Raw genomic sequence first — 18,586 nt, 5'->3', positions numbered from 1 at the left:
ATCTTGACTTTTATCCTTCTATTATCTAAAATTATATTACCACTTTACAGTGTACTAGACAAAATACGACACCAGCTGAACAATATAAAAAATTACAAATAACTAAAAAAATAAAGTTTTAATAAGATAAATATAATTGCCGCAACGGGGCATCGAACTCGCTCTCAAAAGGGCGAGACATTAAAAAAACAAATAGATACCATTAGACGGAGAATATAAAAACGCCCTGAAAGATTGGTACAAGTCATAGGCTGTAGCGATTAATATTCTTATTAAGTTATTTTTGACGGATTTTACGCGAGTATATAAATATATTTAAGTCGATTAATTATTTAGTAGTATTTGTGGTTGATTTTAACGCCAGTATTATTACAATAAAAACTAGGCCTTTTAACGGATTTTAAACGCGATTTAATCATTATAATATGTATCCCTTTTCGAATACAGCAAGCGCGTGGTCTCTCGTGACTTGGTTATGTTTTAATTAGTTATTGTTTGCTTTTTTGTACCGTCCTATTCATCAACCAACATTACACATAGGTACTACTTAAATAGATGAAAAAATGTTAACTCGTAAAATATATTCCAATAACGATATTTAACTTAATTTTCCGGTTTTGTCTTGTATTCGTATCAGTGTGGTGTCCGCGTACCGCTAGGGTTCCCTAGCGGTACCGCGTAGGTATCCTAGCGGTATATATATTATATACTTTTCCCGTAGCATAATAATAGTAGGGACAGTATAAGAAAGCATTTTTATTACTTGACTAGTGGTCCGCCCCGCCTTCTATTCCAACCATTCTCTTACTTCAAGGAACATTATAAAAAAATAATTAACGAAATGGGTTCGGCCATTCTCGAGTTTTGCGCTTAGCAACACATTTGGCGATTCATTTTTATTATACCTATAGATAATTATTTTACAATGCCAATTGGTAGTCGATGCCGTAGCCCGTAAACAATTTAAGAATATTTTTTTGTCTTAAATATTAACTCATTTGAATAAGTCTATTACTTAGACCCAAAGCAATAAGGAAACTCGAAATTCCAAGCAAGATACACAATATAAGATATTCAGACGTCCCCTCAAAGTCACTTTGTATTCAAAATTATTGCCTTGCGCTTTCCAACGAATCAAATTACGTCATCGATTTAAAACACGCTTTATTTCGCGGTTTAAGTCCGTTTAAAGTGATTGGAATGTGGATTTAATACTGGCAGCTACTGCGACTTCGCCCGCGTGGCCTATATAAATAAAGAATATATCGGAATTTATAAAATTTGAATTATACCTACGTACGCGTATGTATCATTTTATAGGGGACTGTTTCGGGTTTCCTCCTTTAGGTACGTAGAGTTTTGCATTTTCTTAGAATATAGGGCATTTCATAAATGTTTCAGCTGTCTACTTACAGCTGTTATTCTTGGTCTGTGGTAAAATAAATAAATAAGACGTTACCCCAAAAACAATTATTACCATAGGAACACAACAAAACTACGTTTAAATTACCACAAAAAGCATGATTAGCCGAGTTTAAAGCTACATAGCTAAACGGCTCTTCAAAACTCTGCCGTATGAAAATGAGCCAAAAAATATACATCCCGCCCGATGACCTAGTTTTCACCTTTACATAGAAGCATTCATACCTCAAAGAAAGGTGTAACGGAGGTTTAATTTTAACCGGCCGTTCGGGCTTGGGGCAAAATTGGGGCATAAATTATTATTTAAGTCTTCACTACATAGTATAAAACAAAGTCGCTTTCTTTGTCCCATGTCCCTATATATGCTTAAATCTTTAAAACTAAGCAACGGATTTTGATGTGGTTTTTTTTTAATAGATAGAGTGATTTAAGAGGAAGGTTTTAGTATATAATTTATTATGTTTTAGATAAAGTGGACGAAGCCGCGGGCGGAAAGCTAGTCAATAATATAATTCTACTAATAATAATGCGAAATTTTGTGAGAATTGACGTATGGATGTATGTTGCTCTTTCATGCAAGTACTACTGAACCGATTAAAATGAAATTTGGTATGTAAGTAGCTGAAGACACAGAATAAGAAATAGGCTACTTTTTATCTTGGAAATATCACAGGAACTTGAACTATGCGAGCTTTTCTTCGAAAACACGGATAGCTATCACTATCACTACATAGTATTAAACAAAGTCGCTTTCTCTGTCCCTATGTCCCTTTGTATGATTAAATCTTTAAAACTACGCAACGGATTTTGATGCGTTTTTTTTAATAGATAGAGTGATTCAAGAGGAAGGTTTTAGTATATAATTTATTAGGTTTTAGACAAAGCGGGCGAAGCCGCGGGCGTTACTAGTAATATTATTATGCGAAATTTTGTGAGAATTGACGTATGGATGTGTGTTACTCTTTCACGCAAATACTACTGAACCGATTACAATGAATTTGGTATGTAAGTAGCTGAAGACACAGAATAAGAAAAACTTGAACTATGAGCTTTTCTTTGAAAACGCGGATAGCTATAATAGGTACCTACATACTACATAATACAACGAAAACATTCCACAAGAACCATTCAAAATGTTTCATTACAGATTATTACACTATAATGACGTCTCTATCAAGTAACGCTCCATTTACTTAGTAAAACCTGTAACATAAAAAATAACTACCATATTGTCATTGAAAATCTTATACGCAACTTGTTATAACGTAAAAACATAATAGTTTCGGCTTAGGACTTTGTTAAAGAAAATTAAATATAGTTTAATTGTGTAGTAATTAACGAATACAAGTAATACATTTAAGCACTATATTATTTCTTCCTTCAATTTTGATAGGACTTATTTTTAAATACGATATTTGGAACAAAAATTTAAGTCCTATTTTTTTGAAGTAGTGCAAATCAACTGTTTTTCATTACGTTTCGTCGTAAATGTACGGTAATAATCTATAAATATAAATATTTATAGATTATCGTAAATGAAAAACAGTTGACGTGTACTACCTACTTCAAAAAAATACGATAATCTATACTAATAACAATTTATTATAAATATTATAAAAAATATTTTTTCAGTACGGACCAGTAGGGTCCCATATGAAAAAATTTTCCGGTGTTAGATAGCCCATATATCGAGAAAGGTTATATACTATAATATAAATATCATCACGCTAAGACCAACAGGAGCGGAGTCACGCGGGTGAAACCGCGGAGCGGAACTAGTCTATACATACAGTGGTGGTCACATAATTAAAGACACCCCCGAATTGACCATAAAAAATTTACATTAGGAAGTACAATTATCTGAAAAAGGTACTTAATCTAGTATTATTTTTATTAAACCATACAAGACAATATGTTCTTTAAAATGAGGGACAAAAAATAGTTATATTCCTTGTTAGTTTCGACACTTGCTCTCTGTGGGAATGTAACACAAATTTTGTTAACGTACGTATAGCTGGCCACTTAATTAAAGACAACAAGAAATTAGTTATAATTTTTTATAAATAAAAAGAAACAGCATTGTGCTTTACTTCCTTTTGTCGCGTAATTTCATAAATCGTTGACACTATAATTTTTTTGGTTTATTAACTTTTAAAATTAAAATTCATACGTTTAATAGTTTTAATATCAATTACTATGGATAAAAATAAGAGTTGCGACTCCTCCGCAAGAAAAAATATTACTAACTTCCATGATAATTAAACTGTTTCAAGGATATGGTTATGAATGCTATAAAATATGTCAAGATGTTCCACACGACCGAAAACGTACTCAGAAAAGCAAAACCAAGTGAAACTACTCGGCCGAAAGATTCAAACATGGTGTTGTTTGGCTAAAAAGATCCATTTAAAGGGTCGGAACTGATACAGTTCAGAGTTGTATGGTGCAGCAGGCTTGAAGGGGGGTCTGCAAGCACAATTAGACGGAGACTGTGTGAGGAAAACTTGCACTGAAGAGTATCTCGGAAAGTACCACTTTTGAAAAAATTAAATGTGAAGGCAAGATTTCACTTTGCTACAAAATACGAACACTGAACTGAACGAGAGTGGAAACATGTGCTGTTTCTGCATGAAACTAAGATTAATATGATTAATTCTGTCAGAAAACAATATGTAAGACGCCATCTCAATAAGGAAATGGATCCAAGATACTCTAAAAAGTAGTCATACATTGGGGTGGAAATATCAAAGTGTGGCGCTGTTTTTCTGGACTTGGTGTTGGACCTGTCAAAAAGACAGAAGGCAACATGGATAAATTCCAGTACAAGTATATTTTAGAGCAATCCATGCTGCCCTATGCAGAGGAAAATTTACCTGTTGTTTGGACTTTTCAACACGATAATGATCCCAAGCACACAGCAAAAGTAGTGAAGTGCTTGTTAAGGAACCAATCTGTAACTGTTTTGGATTGGCCCCCTCACAGTCCGGATTCAAATCCGATCGAAAACTTATGAAATCAAGAGAGAAAGAAGTCGCGGCAAAGCGATCATCAAACGTCGACTAACTTTGCAAAACATTTTCGAAGAATGGAACCAATTTAGTGATGCAACTTGAACAAAATTAGTTGCTTCCATGCCCAAGAGATGTAAACCGTCATTACTGCCAAAGGACATGCAACCAAATATTGAAAAGTGTACAAATGTTTTGTAAATATGTCAGGTATTTTGTGTTGTAAAAATAATCTCATTAAAATAATATTTTTTTTATATTTCTTATAAGCGAGTCTAATGTCTTTAATTATATGGCCAGACCTTTGCTAGGTTAAAATTGCTAGTAGTAAGGATGAACCGATTAAAATCTAACAAACCGACAAGTTCTGTTGATAAAATTTAGTTTAGCATTAGACAACACATACCTGAATATTTTAAAATTATTTAACAAGTTCCAATGGTAGTGTAAAAAAAAATGTTGAGAGAAGTGTCTTGGGTAGTATAAAATGCTCTTAGTGTCTTTAATTATGTGACCACCACTGTATAATAAATCTGTAGAAGGGTCAATTCTGTACATTGAAAATATTGAAAAAATAAATAGCAGGGGGTGTTCCTGGATCGATACCAAACCCAAATATGTGATTAAAAATTTTTTTGTCTGTCTGTCTGTCTGTCCGTCTGTCTGTCTGTCTGTCTGTATGTGAAGGCATCACGTGAAAACTAACGGTTCGATTGCGATGAAACTTGGTATAATTATACCTTATTATCCTGGGCATAAAATAGAATACTTTTTATCCCGGAAAAATACGTAGAAAAAAAGTAATCTTAATTTTTCCGCGCGGACGGAGTCGTGGGCGGAAGCTAGTCATACATAAATTACAACTACATACAAAATTAGATAATTACACTAACTATACAGTACTGAAGAAGTAAACAGTGGTAGACTATTTACTTCTCTTTCTTCTTCAATACTGTATAGAGAATTGATTTTCGCATTCACGACTAAACTAGAAACTATTTACAAACTATAGTCGAGCCAATTTAATAGGCAACATTTGACGTCTATCAATTTTATCTTCGAAGAGAGGTAACCTGCTTAAAAACATCGATTAAAGTTAATTAATCGATAAGGATTTGAAACATTTGTCAATCGAATTTATTAATTTATGATGATTTTTATTCACAAGTAATCAATGCATTGGATTGTAGATGTCAAATTTCGATTTTTAGAATAACGTCTCTGGTATTTAAAAAGAAAAAAGGTTTATTGACACAAAATTGTAGCGACGTCAGTTCTTCAATTCAGAAATTGTTTATTATGTTTAGGATGGTTTATCAGTAAAATGAAATCTTAAATTACTTGTATCGGTCATTATTATTATAAATATGTAGTCGTAATTGAAAAAAGTTAAGCAAATGTGGAGTTCTAACAAAACGAAATATCATGTTATTCTATGTCGTCGTTACTAGGTTACGTTGTTGAATTTTGTTGAACTGTCAAATGTTGCCTATTAAAATGGCTCTACTATAAATCATTTATTCAGCTAGAAGCGCTTTAAAATCGTCATAAAACATATAGCTTATTTATAAGCCATTCGGAAAACAGTTTGTATATAAAATCTCTATATAATGTTTGCTCTTTTCAAATCATATCAATTTTACATATTAAATGTTCATACAAAATAATATTGATACTAATCTATTAATATACAAAATTCCACTCTGTACTTTATACGTAAAACAACAAACAAACAAATAAACTATTGTCCTGTTATTTTTAAATAATAATATTACATAGATATTCATATTCCATACAATCATTAATAACTACATACCTCAATCTATCAATACATAAAAATCTACTAAAATCGGTTCAGTATTTTATACTTGAAACAAACCATCTAGAAAGTTATATATGTATCTACAATATTCTCGTAGCTTCTCTACAGAGCGTAATTGCTACGCTCGTAGCCCGTAACCCATAGCGAGCTACGACAAGCACTCAAGTGCTACGATCCTGTGGAGTTAATAATCATTGAGACTATAGTGGCCTATATGAGTCTACGAGTGTATTGATTTATTTATTAATACGATTAGAAATAAATAACTCAACTGACAGATGAATAAATTAGTTTATAATGCATTAAATAAATTCATGAATGTCATTTACACTTTGTTGCATCAAAATGAGAAAGAATATCGCATAGTACAGGTGACTTTATCGCTTAAAGAAGCCATGAAGATCTCTCTTCAATATAAATCTCGTGTCACAATGTTTGTTCTCAATGGACTCCTAAACCACTTAACCAATTATGATAAAATTCGCACACCATGTGCAGTTCGATCCAACTTGAGAGATAGGATAGTTTTATATGAAAAAGAAACGTAAACATGTAGGTACCACGGGCGAAGCCGGGGCGAACCGCTAGTATGTATACTAAATATTACAAAACTTAATAATATTATTACACATAGTGTAAAATTTATTATCCTTTTAACTAAATATGTAACCATAACAGTCTTTTCGAAAAGCTTTTAAAAATAACAACAACCTTTGAACCATCTTTACAGATCATTGGCTCGCCGGAATTTTTTCATCACTTAAGCTTATTAAATTTTATTATTTCTGCAGCCCTTTTTATAAAAAGCGATCGCGTCACTGATGGAAGGATGTTTCAACCGACTTTTAAAAATGATAGTGTTTTAGAAATTTTGTTTTTATAGTTTCAAAAGATGTTGTTTCAATGAGGCTGCATTTGTGCCAAATAATAGATTTATCTACCTATAATACATAAATACCGTAGGAAAGTCATATTTGTAGATTGAATATTGTTTTAGAAGAATACTTGAGGCGTGATCTTCAATGGATATCGTAGCTAAAAATATTGATTTTAGATTTTTTTTGTCTGTTTGTCTGTATGTCAGGGCTAGACTTAAAAAGTACTACAAGACTTCAAACTGTGCATGAATATTACTTACAGTTTAGGTCAACATATAGGCTATATATCATCACACTGAGACTAATAGGATCGGAGCAATGCGGCCAAAACCGCACAGCACAAGTTAGTGGGGTAAGAGGCAGATGCATTATACTTACATCTGTTTCACTGATGGAAGATTTTCTTTAGGGACAAGTAGGTGATCAGCCTTATGTGTCCTGCCAGACCGAGATATTTTTTTTCTTCGTCTCCACCGGGAATCGAACCCAGGACCCCTCGGTTCTACGCTCACGCGACAACCATTGTACCTACCAAGGATAAACCTTTACTCAAAGCAACTTTTGGTGGTAAATGTTAAAAATATGTAATGACGTTTCAAAAGTGCTTCTAGAAGAAGTCTAATTGAATAAATAAATGTTTGAGTTTTAACAAATTACTTAAATATTTTCGGCTTCGGGATTATAAAGATGAATCGTACTGCAATTAAGAGGGTTATAAAAACACAAAGGGAATGGCGAATGCTGGAACTCTGACAGGATTCCGGGATCATACTGGCTTAACGTGAACGGTTAAGCGCCGTAGCTGACGGCTTTGCTCTTGCTATCGTGTGATGGTTATTATTTATTTAAGATAAATCTATACAAGTAGCGAGCGAGCAGTGGTGGCTCAGTGATGAGACCTCGGATTTCGAATCGACAGGTCCGGGGTTCGAGACCGGGCGAGCTTATGATAATATATACGTACAGTTACTTACATATTTTGTAAAATTAAATTGTAATACTGAAATGATTTAAAAGAGCAACTATGGAGTTTCTTGCCGATTCTTCTCCATATATACTGCTTTCCGAATCGGTGGTAAATGTTAAAATATGTATTGACGTTTCAAAAGTGCTTCTCGAAGAAGTCTAATTGAATAAATAAATGTTTGAGTTTGAGTTTGAGCGGTAACATCACCACTTCTCGAACGGTGAAGGAAAACATCGTGAGGAAACCGACATGTCGAAGAATCAAAAGTTCGACGACATGTGTCATCCGCGAACCCGCACTTGGCCAGCGTGGTGGATTATGGCCTGTACCCTCATAGGAGGCCCGTGTCCCAGCAGTGGGAACTTATATGGGCTGATGATGATGATGAAATCTATACAAATAGGTATTTGTTTCTTCGGCAAACCGTTTAATCGTCACGACACTATTAAAAATAAATAAATCTCTATCTTGATCACACTTCTAATAAATGAATTATACGCGAAATATATCGTTCTAATGTTGAAAGAAAATCGATCAATTAAATGTTTAAAGCATCTGCCCAGAAAACATAGGTCTTGAACATGATAACTTATTATAACTTAGCCAACATACCTCAACATGAACTTAGCTTCAAGCATGTTTCACTTAAGTCTAACTTAGCGATCGATACCAAGCCAGGGTCTCGCTTAAATATTAATAAACCTGAATTAAACGGACCTCTGGTTCGAGAAAGCTCTTTTAGGTAAAGAAAAGTATATTTAAATTTATGGGTTCCGTAGATTTTTATATTTTTTTATAAGTATTATATAGTTGAATTTTTCTAAAATCTGTATCTACATATCTACTTATATTTTAAAGCTGAAAAGGTTGTTTATTTGAAAGTGCTAATCTCAGGAACTAGTGGTGCAAATTGAGAAATTATTGATGTTGGATAGTCCAGGTATGGAGAAAGGCCTATAGACTATAATATAACATCACGCTACGACCAATATAAGCGGAGGAGCAATGAAAAATGTTGTAAAACGGAAAAAAATCCTTATGCGAGCGAAACCGTAGGACACAGCTAGTTATTAATAAACTAGTGCCTTACTTGTTTTAATTTATATTTACATTTCGTTATTATAATTATTCATAGTATCATGCATATTCTATAGTATATATGTATAACTAGCTGTGCTTCGCGGTTTCACCCGCGTGACTCTGCTCCTGTTGGTCTGAGCATAATGATATATATAGCGTATAGCCTTCCTCCATAAATGATCTATCTAACACCGAAATATTTTTTTCAAATCGGACCTATAGTTCCTGAGATTAGCGCATTCAAACAAATAAACTCTTCACTCTTCAGCTATATAATATTAGTATAGATAATTATATGTAAGTTTTAACAAATAATGTATAACAAGCGAGTTTTTTTTAAATGTTCACTATGAGAAGTAATAGAAGAAATTGTTATATGTGTAAGAGCTTAGCGAAATTGTCTTTTAAATAACTACAATTAATATTTTACAAATAAATAAAAACATGTTTGCCAATTTTCTTCTATTTCCAGATTAACAGACATCAATACTCACAAATTTTCACGTGAAGTAGCAGGATTATAGAATTAATACAGCAATAGGTCTTCTTCATACGTACTTTGCGATTTCACTATTGGCCGGTCCCAATATCGTATCTATCTTCGGTTTGACATACTAAAGATAGTAAATGCTATCTATCTTTTGTTTTGGCGTCCCAATAACAGCCAGTAATGGCCGTTCCCAATATCTTTTCTATCTTACGATAGATAGAACCTTACTAGCTATCGGAGATAACTGATATCTATAACAGTAGTTTGAATATTGGGAACGGCCATAATGAAGCGATATTTTTAAGCTATTGCATTATAGCTTCTATCGCGGGCCTTGAGCGCGGGGACCGAAACGAGAATATCCGTAACGAAAAAACCTCACGCTCCCCATTCCGACGGGCGGAGGTGTGGCTTGAAGGCATAGCATGCATACCACAGGACAGTTCTTTGTATATTATGATATAATATTATGTATTTAGATATAAGTTACATATTATGTAATATCGACATGATTTTAAAAGAGCAACTATGGAGTTTCTTGCCGATTCTTCTCCATAGATCACTGCTTTCCGAATCGGTGGTAAATGTTAAAATAATTATGTAATGACGATTCGAAAGTGCTACTAAATAGTAGTCTAATTGAATAAATAAATGTTTGAGTTTGAGTTTGAGTTTGCAATAGCGCAACCGCCCCAGTCCCCGAGTGAGCGTCGTTTTTTTTTCAGTAGGAAATTCTCTCATAAAAAAACAATTTCTAACCACTTTGCAATATGCTAACCCGGAATATAAATAAATAAATAAAATAATCTATATTTACAAACTAAAACCAAAGTTATTCTATATTTCCCTCAGGCACAAATTACTTTCAGTTCGGGAACTGTGGTTTATTTTGTTGGAATATTGTTTGTAAATAAATAATAAATATTGGTAGAATAGTTTGCTTGTGGGAAACTTTGATTATCTATACATATAGTAAATTAAAGTCTTTAGAAAGAAGATATAAATGTTTAAAGCCTGCTACTCACATACCTGCAGCAGGGGCAATATTGAAACAATCTCGGTTGCACCGTGCACGACGGTCGGAGCAATTTCAACTGGCCTCTAAGTTGCTTGCCTATACATATCACAATTACTTAATTAATTGTGATGTGTATAGGCAAGTAGGGGCAATTTAGAGAACAGCTGAAATTGCTCCGACCGCCGTGCAACCGAGATTGTTCTAATATTGCCCCTGCAGTAAGTAGGTGAGTAGCTGGTTAAAGGGAGGATTTTCCTAACCCTGGTCAAATTATAAACAGTGTTTAAGGACTCATTTTTCAAACACGTCGATTAACGTATTTTAACAACCATTTCAAAAATGCCCGTGTAGGTACGCAGGTGACATTTTTATATTATTGCGTAATACTTTATTAGACGGACAACCAGGGATTAAAAAATCTGCTCTAACAAGCTTCTATACCTATCCGTATAACCCAGTCATTTCACAAAGTCACATTGTACATCACAAAGACACACTAAACGCAAAGCAAACAGCGTGACATGCAAATCCGTAGTATTAATAATGTATAGACGCGACCTGGATTCGTAATGAATAAGGGTACTTCACACCTCGCGCGGTAACGCTGCGTAATATCATATACGTATAGATAGAATAGATTTATATTTTATACTTATTGCTTTATTGTAGACTAGTTGCTCCGCGCGGTTTCACCCCCGTGGCTCCTCTCCTGTTTGTCGTAGCGTGATGATATGTAGCCTATAGCCTTCCTCGATAAATGAGCTATCTAACATCGAAAGAATTTTTCTAATCGGACCAGTAGTTCCCGAGATTAGCGCGTTCAAACAAACAAACTCTTCAGCTTTATAATATTAGTATAGATATAGAAGCGTTTGACCACAATCTCGCCTGATGGAAAGCTAAGATGTGGCCTAAGATGGTACGCGCTTCCCTAGTAGGTACCGGTTCACTCTACGCTTAAATGTGTACAGTTACACCTTTATTTTATGATCGTACTAGCTTTTTGCCCGCGGCTTCGCCCGTGTTTTCAAAGAAAAACCCGCATAGTTCTCGTTCCCGTGGGATTTTCGGGATAAAATCTATTCTATGTGTTAATCCAAGTTACCCTCTATATGTGTGCTAAATTTCATTGTAATCGGTTCTCTAGTATTTGCGTGAAAGAGTAACAAACATCCTCACAAACTTTCGCATTTATAATATTCGTAGGATTTAAGCTAGTAAATTGACCTTGTTAATTCTATTTTTCACCATTTCATTGACAATTTCTATAACCGCACACCACAAAGAGCGTTTTAAAATTAGGTCAAACAAAAAACGCTGCACGTGTGTTAACACCTTAACGCGCTCCAAATAATTAATACGAGTTTCATTAATTAATTACCTGAAATAATATTCGTGTAAAAATGTTAAGGTTTTGGATTTTGAAAAATTCTACATATTTTTTTATTACATGTAAAATGCTTGACCTTAAAAAACGTAAACTCCTGTAATAATTAATTGAATTATCGTTTAGAATGTTTAGAGCGGTCCTCAAACTGCTATCGGGTATTATTTTTAAACTAGTTTTCGAGCAAATGGCTTCAATCTAGCTACTTTGTCTATACTAATATTATAAAAAGGAAAGGTTTGTAATTATGTATGTATGTATGTATGTATGGTTTTCACGCATAAACTACTGGACCGATTTTAAAAATTCTTTCACCATTAGCTGCATCTTCACTGAGCAACATAGGCTATATTGCATTTTCAAAAAAAAAAAATAGAGATCCTTACCAAAAATGCAATAATGTAACCCAAGGTGTAAAAAATTCCTTAATAAAAATTGTGTCATCGCGTGCGCTGCGGAATCTATTCCTTGAAGTACGAGGATGGTTCTTATGAAAAAAAAGTAAAAACGTAAACATGTAGGTACCACGGGCGAAGCCGGGGCGGACCGCTAGCTAAAAATAAAGCCAATTTTATGCAAACTAAAACTTTATATTTATTAGCTGTTCGCCCCGGCTCTGCATGCGTCGTATCTTTTTCTTTCAAATTTTGATTAGTAACTAGCTATATCGGCAAACGTTGTTCAGACTAGGTATACCTGTGCAGACGAATCAAACTAACCAAAAATAATCAAACTCTATTCAGCCGTTCTTGAGTTATAACTCACACGACTTTCTTTTACATCCTACTAATGTAAAAAGTTAACTTAATTTAATAATAAAATATTATGTGCCCTATACACAAATATACACGCCAGTCTCCGGATTTACTTGCTTATCGGATAAACAGTCTGTATGCTAATGCAGACTATAATATATCTCTGTGACAAATTTTATACAGATACGATCAGCTGTTTATGCGTAACGACGCGTATATTGATCCACGCATATCACTAGTCACTACATAGTATACAAGTGATAACTGTGTTAAAAACAACCGACGTCAAACTTGCACTTGCAAAAATGCCCATAAAATAAAAACTACTGGGCCTATCCGAATAAAATTTTTATGGAACCAATTCGACACCATCCCGCATTAAAAAGAATAACGTAAATCGGTTCAGAAACCTCGGAGTAATCGGTGTACACTGTACATACATAAAAAAAAACATACCGGCCGAATTGATAACCTCCTCCTTTTTTTGAAGTTGGTTAAAAATAAAGTCGCTTTCTCTGTCCCTATATCCCTTTGTATGCATATGCTTAAATCGTTAAAACTACGCAACGGATTTTGACGCGGTTTTTTTAATAGATAGAGTGATTCAAGAGGAAGGTTTATAATTTATTAGGTTTTAGACAAAGCGGACGTAGCCGAAGATATCTATTAAAAAAACCGTTCAAAATCTGTTTTAAAGATTTAAGAATATACAGACGGACGGACAGCGACAGCGATTTTTTTGTTATGCTATAGTTAATAATGCACTATATTATAGTGATTAGTAGGATATGTTAAATAGAAATGCGATAGTAATTTCTTATGTTTGATTTAACGCAAGTATTATACACTAGCTGCTCCGCGCGGTTTCACCCCCGTGGCTCCGCTCCTGTTGGTCGTAGCGTGATGATATATAGCCTATAGCTTTCCTCGATAAATGGGCTATCTAACACCGAAAGAATGTTTCAAATCAGACGTAGTTCCCGAGATTAGCGCGTTCAAACAAACAAACAAACTCTTCAGCTTTATAATATTAGTAGATATAGATTTGGAAATTGACGCTGCAAAGTGTGAAATATTGGGAAATAATATTTACTATACATATCATAAAGCTGAAGCGTTTGTTTGTTTGAACGCGCAAATCTCGGGAACTACTGGTTCGATTTGAAACATTCTTTCGGTGTTGGATAGCCCATTTATCGAAGAAGGCTATATATCATCTCGCTAAGACTAACAAGAGTGGAGCAATGCGAGTTAAACTGCGGAGCACAGCTAGTAATGAATAAAATCAGAAATGTGATACTTATATCTCTAACATAATTTGATATAAAACTTATTTCCCTATTTTATCAGAGTCTAAAGCAAAGCAAACAAGTAAGAAATAAGAAAAAAATGCAATACAGATAAAAAATAAAAAAATGCAATACAGATAAAAAATAAACTCAATATGAATTGATGCAACTCTATAATGACATGAATTAAACCCTCCATATTGGATAGAGATGCAAATACGATGTATCAGCGGGTGCGAGAGAGACAGACGTCCTAACTACTATTGATTACTTTTAATGAGACTAGGGCTGTCGCTTGTTATTTTTTCACCGACCGCGACTGCGAAAAAAGGGGTATGGTTTTTAAGTTGTATATGTACTAGATTTCCGGTTTTGCGCTGGGAAGATAATTTAAAAGAGTGTGTTCATTAAGTATAATATTATATACTAGCTTTCGGCCGCAGCATCACGCGTGTTGTCTAAAACTTAACAAATTATATTATACTAAAACCGTTTTCTTGAACCACTCTATCTATCACAAAAACTGCATCAAAATCTGTTGTGTATTTTTGAGATCAAAACATACTCATAAGGGCAGACTGACACCTACTATTTATGTTGTGAAACTCATGTTAGTTACACCACTTATAATACTCAAAACGACTAAACAGAGTTTAATCATGTTTTTATTTTTTTTTGTCTCCGCTTGAATTAAAACCTACAAAAAGAGTGACTGTATTTGTTACTGACTCTTCAAAAACGGAAGGACCGATTTTTATGTAACTTTTTATGTATTCGGTAGGACTGTGAATAGGTCGTAATCTATTTTAATATCCCTAAGTGAGAAGGGTGTCCTGGCGTTTGCCGGGTCAGCTAGTTATATCCCGGGTCATTTATGTATGTATGTATGTATGTGTCGTTAGTATATACGTAGTGGTGTGCTATTAACGGTCGATTTTTTATAATTCAAACAAATTTTTTTACGATAATTCTTTATAATATAAAAATGAATCCCAAAATGTGTTGGTAAGCGCATAACTTGAGAACGGCTGAACCGATTTCGTTAATTCTTTTTTTATTATATTCCTTGAAGTACGAAGATGGTTCTTATGTAGAGAAAACGTACCACGGGCGAAGCCGGGGCGAACTGCTAGTTATTTATATAAAAATACGAAACGTTTTGAGCATAACGATTTACATAAAAACAATACCACGGATAAAGTTCTAGTTTTCAAACAAATATAACATACACAAGTAAAGTAACGTTATTTTAAAGTTTTATAATTAACCTTAAAACATTTAAAACCTATTGTTATCAAACAATAAAACTCTACAATTATACAACAACTTTAATAACCAGTTGAAAACCTAAAACTTTATACAAAATGCAGCGTGACCGTCCTGTCAAGTGCACTTGAAAATTTTTCGCGTTTGGCAACCCTAGCTTAAGTACGTAGTACTGCTGTATAGGTATGGATAGCGAATTTGTATTCATTCGTATTTATTATGTACAGTATACTGTACAGACAGCATAATTCTAGTTTAGTTATATTTAGTTGGATATTTATTTCTTTAATCTCGAACAAGAAAAAATCGTTCAGAAATATATTTCGTCGTTTTTGGCTTAGATGTAATTCTTGTGAATTTGATTGTAATGTTTTGGATGTTTTGAAAAATGTATATTGTTTTAAGATTATGAAAAATATTGTTTTTCATCACTTAATCGTAAAAAAGTATTTCTGTCTGTCCGTATGTTTCCAAATGTCATTATTACATTTTGACGCAAATAGCAGATGGGATCGCTATGAAAAAGGTGTAGAGATAGATAATAGTTTTGATTACGCTTACTTTTAAGACGGATATCAAACGATTGTCGCCGCGTTCTAGCTAGTAATCTTCTTGTCTTCTCTATATAATTATATAAAATCTCGTGTCACAATATTAGTTATCATACTCCTCCGAAACGGCTGGACCGATTCTCAAGAATAAGGTAGGTAAATAAGTTTGCAGGCCTAAGTGACAAATGTAAGGCTGAAAAACATTTGCCGGGACAGCTAATACATATTATAAAAACGAAGTTTGATTACTATACGTAATCTATAGCTAGACTAACGCAGACTTGTATTTTCATACTGTCTCGCTGTATACTAGGTAAGGCTCCGTGCAAACAGAGAGCGTTCTGCGTACCGCGTTCTGCGTTCCGCGTTCTGCGTTCCGCGTTCTTTGTGCTATAGCGCAGCGCCGCGGTCTGACTGCGTTCTGTGTGCGCCGACGCTATAGATCCTTCGCATCACAAAGAACGCGGAACGCAGAACGCGGTACGCAGAACGCTCTCTGTCTGCACGGAGCCTAAATAAATCTAATGTACACTAGAATGACCTATATATTCGTCTAGACAAAAAGACTTGATGACTTCTCAGCATGTGGTTGTCTCAGATAGGATTGAATTAAAATATATACGATGTATGTTATTCCATCATGTTTAGTCTAAAATCATGATACTATTTTGCGTGGTTGAGTACTATAATTAAATTTAAAACCATTCCTTTGTAGATAGGTTAATTTATTAAAATATAGCATATTATATTATGTACTAGCTTTTCAACCACGGCTTTGCCGGCGTTGTGTACTATATTATATACCAAAATCTTCCTTGAAAACAATTCTATTAGTTGGTGAAAACAAACTGAAAATTGATGCAGTAGTTTTTGAGTTATTTGCGAACATACACAGAGACACAGACGCGGCCAAGGACTTTTTGTTAGTTGTTTTGTAAGACAGTGATTTGTTTATAAATTATCTTGTTTGTATGTTTCCTTTCGCATGTGACGCGTCGATGTTTCTCGGGCATAAATTGTTGTTATTCTAATGAGCACAATGTCGATAATAGCTTGACAATGACAAATGCGTTGAGCTGCGCTCCGCCATAATATCTGCGCCGGCCCTAACACGACATTCTTTTAAACAAGGTATAGGTTTGTATTTTATGTATTTACGATTATATCTTGTTTCAGAACACTATCACATCTTCGTTGGTGACCTCAGTCCCGAGATCGAGACGCAGAGTCTTCGGGACGCGTTCGCACCTTTTGGCGAGATTTCGTAAGTATTCTTTATTATTTATTTATGATATTATTATAGCTACTTAATTTAATATTATGATTAACATATTTTAAGCAGAATTCGAAAAAATATGGAACTCTATTTATCATCATCACTACATAGTATAAAACAAAGTCGCTTTCTCTGTCCCTATTTCCCTATGTCCCTTTGTATGCTTAAATCTATGCAACGGATTTTGATGCGTTTTTTTTAATAGATAGAGTGATTCAAGAGGAAGGTTTTAGTACATAAGTTATTAGGTTTTAGACAAAGCGGGCGAAGGCGCGGGCGGTAAGCTAGTAATAAATAAATTATATTCTTCGCTTGCATTTATTACGTAGACACAAAGATAATAGAAATGAGAAATAATTTCCCCTCCTTTTTTCGTTCTTTCTTCAGTCACATAATATATAACGACTTCTGCAATTGATTAGATATATACATACATATTATTCCTTATAAGATAGATAAGGATAAAAAACGCGCATAAATATCTACATATAGACACAATATAGATGAATCTTTGTTCATGATAAACTACTTATTATATGAAAGAAAAACTAAAAGACATTTTGGCGCCAAGCCATGTGTGTGTACACTTGAAGCGATTGAATCCGCTTATGAAAACTACATATATTGAGGAAAAATCACAGACAAAAACTATTATATTTCATTCAATTAGAAATTGATTTTCAAAAATAGTAAGTAAGAATATTTTGATCCTGGGTTTTCAATTCGAACCAGCAGTTCTTGAGATCTCATTCAAACAAACTAACAAACACGTTTTCCTTTATGTTAGATTGTATAAATAAAACGTAATATCTGAAACATTTAAACTGACAACGAAGAGAAAAATATTATCATTCTTCCACAACTATCTCTACGAGTATGTAAAATTTCATTAATATCGGTTTCCTATTTCTGACATAGGTATTTAAAAAAGAAACATTGTTTACGTACAATCTGTGCAAAAATACAGATACAATCAAAAAAATATAAACAGTTCAACATATAACCATCTAGCTCACACAGCACCATCTCTTTCACACTCATAGCCGGTTAATGGCGCTATGAAATTTTACGATTCTTGAATAAACTGATAAGGGTCTCCCTGTTTGAATATTTTATATTGATTTATGTGCCTATTGATCTTTTATAGCTAACTTGACTCCATTTTTATGTAATCATCCCCTATTTCACGCTTTTTCAAATTAAACTAACATAATATTATATGTATGACTTTCGACAAGGTTGTATTTCATTAATTTTTTTATTACTATTTATGTTAAATACTAGATCTCCGCTCGCGGCTTCGCCCGCGTTTTCAAAGGAAAACCCGCATAGTTCCCTTTCCCGTGGGATTTCGGGGATAAAACCTATCCTATGTGT

At 33.9% G+C, this 18,586-nt stretch overlaps 1 protein-coding gene across 1 annotated transcript in view; it reads left to right on the top strand.

The window, feature by feature from the left end:
* Positions 1 to 18,586, top strand: part of LOC123704718 (nucleolysin TIA-1) — a 41,290-nt gene that overhangs the window by 12,164 nt on the left and 10,540 nt on the right. Inside the window, exon 2 of the mRNA XM_045653160.1 lies at positions 17,110 to 17,197. Coding sequence (XP_045509116.1) covers positions 17,110 to 17,197 — 88 coding nt within the window. The remainder of the gene's footprint in view (positions 1 to 17,109; positions 17,198 to 18,586) is intronic.

Source organism: Colias croceus, chromosome 30, assembly GCF_905220415.1.
Source record: "Colias croceus chromosome 30, ilColCroc2.1".
In the NCBI taxonomy this organism is placed as follows: domain Eukaryota; kingdom Metazoa; phylum Arthropoda; class Insecta; order Lepidoptera; family Pieridae; genus Colias; species Colias croceus.
Note: the sequence above shows the minus strand (reverse complement) of the source record. Positions and strands in the feature narration are given on the sequence as shown.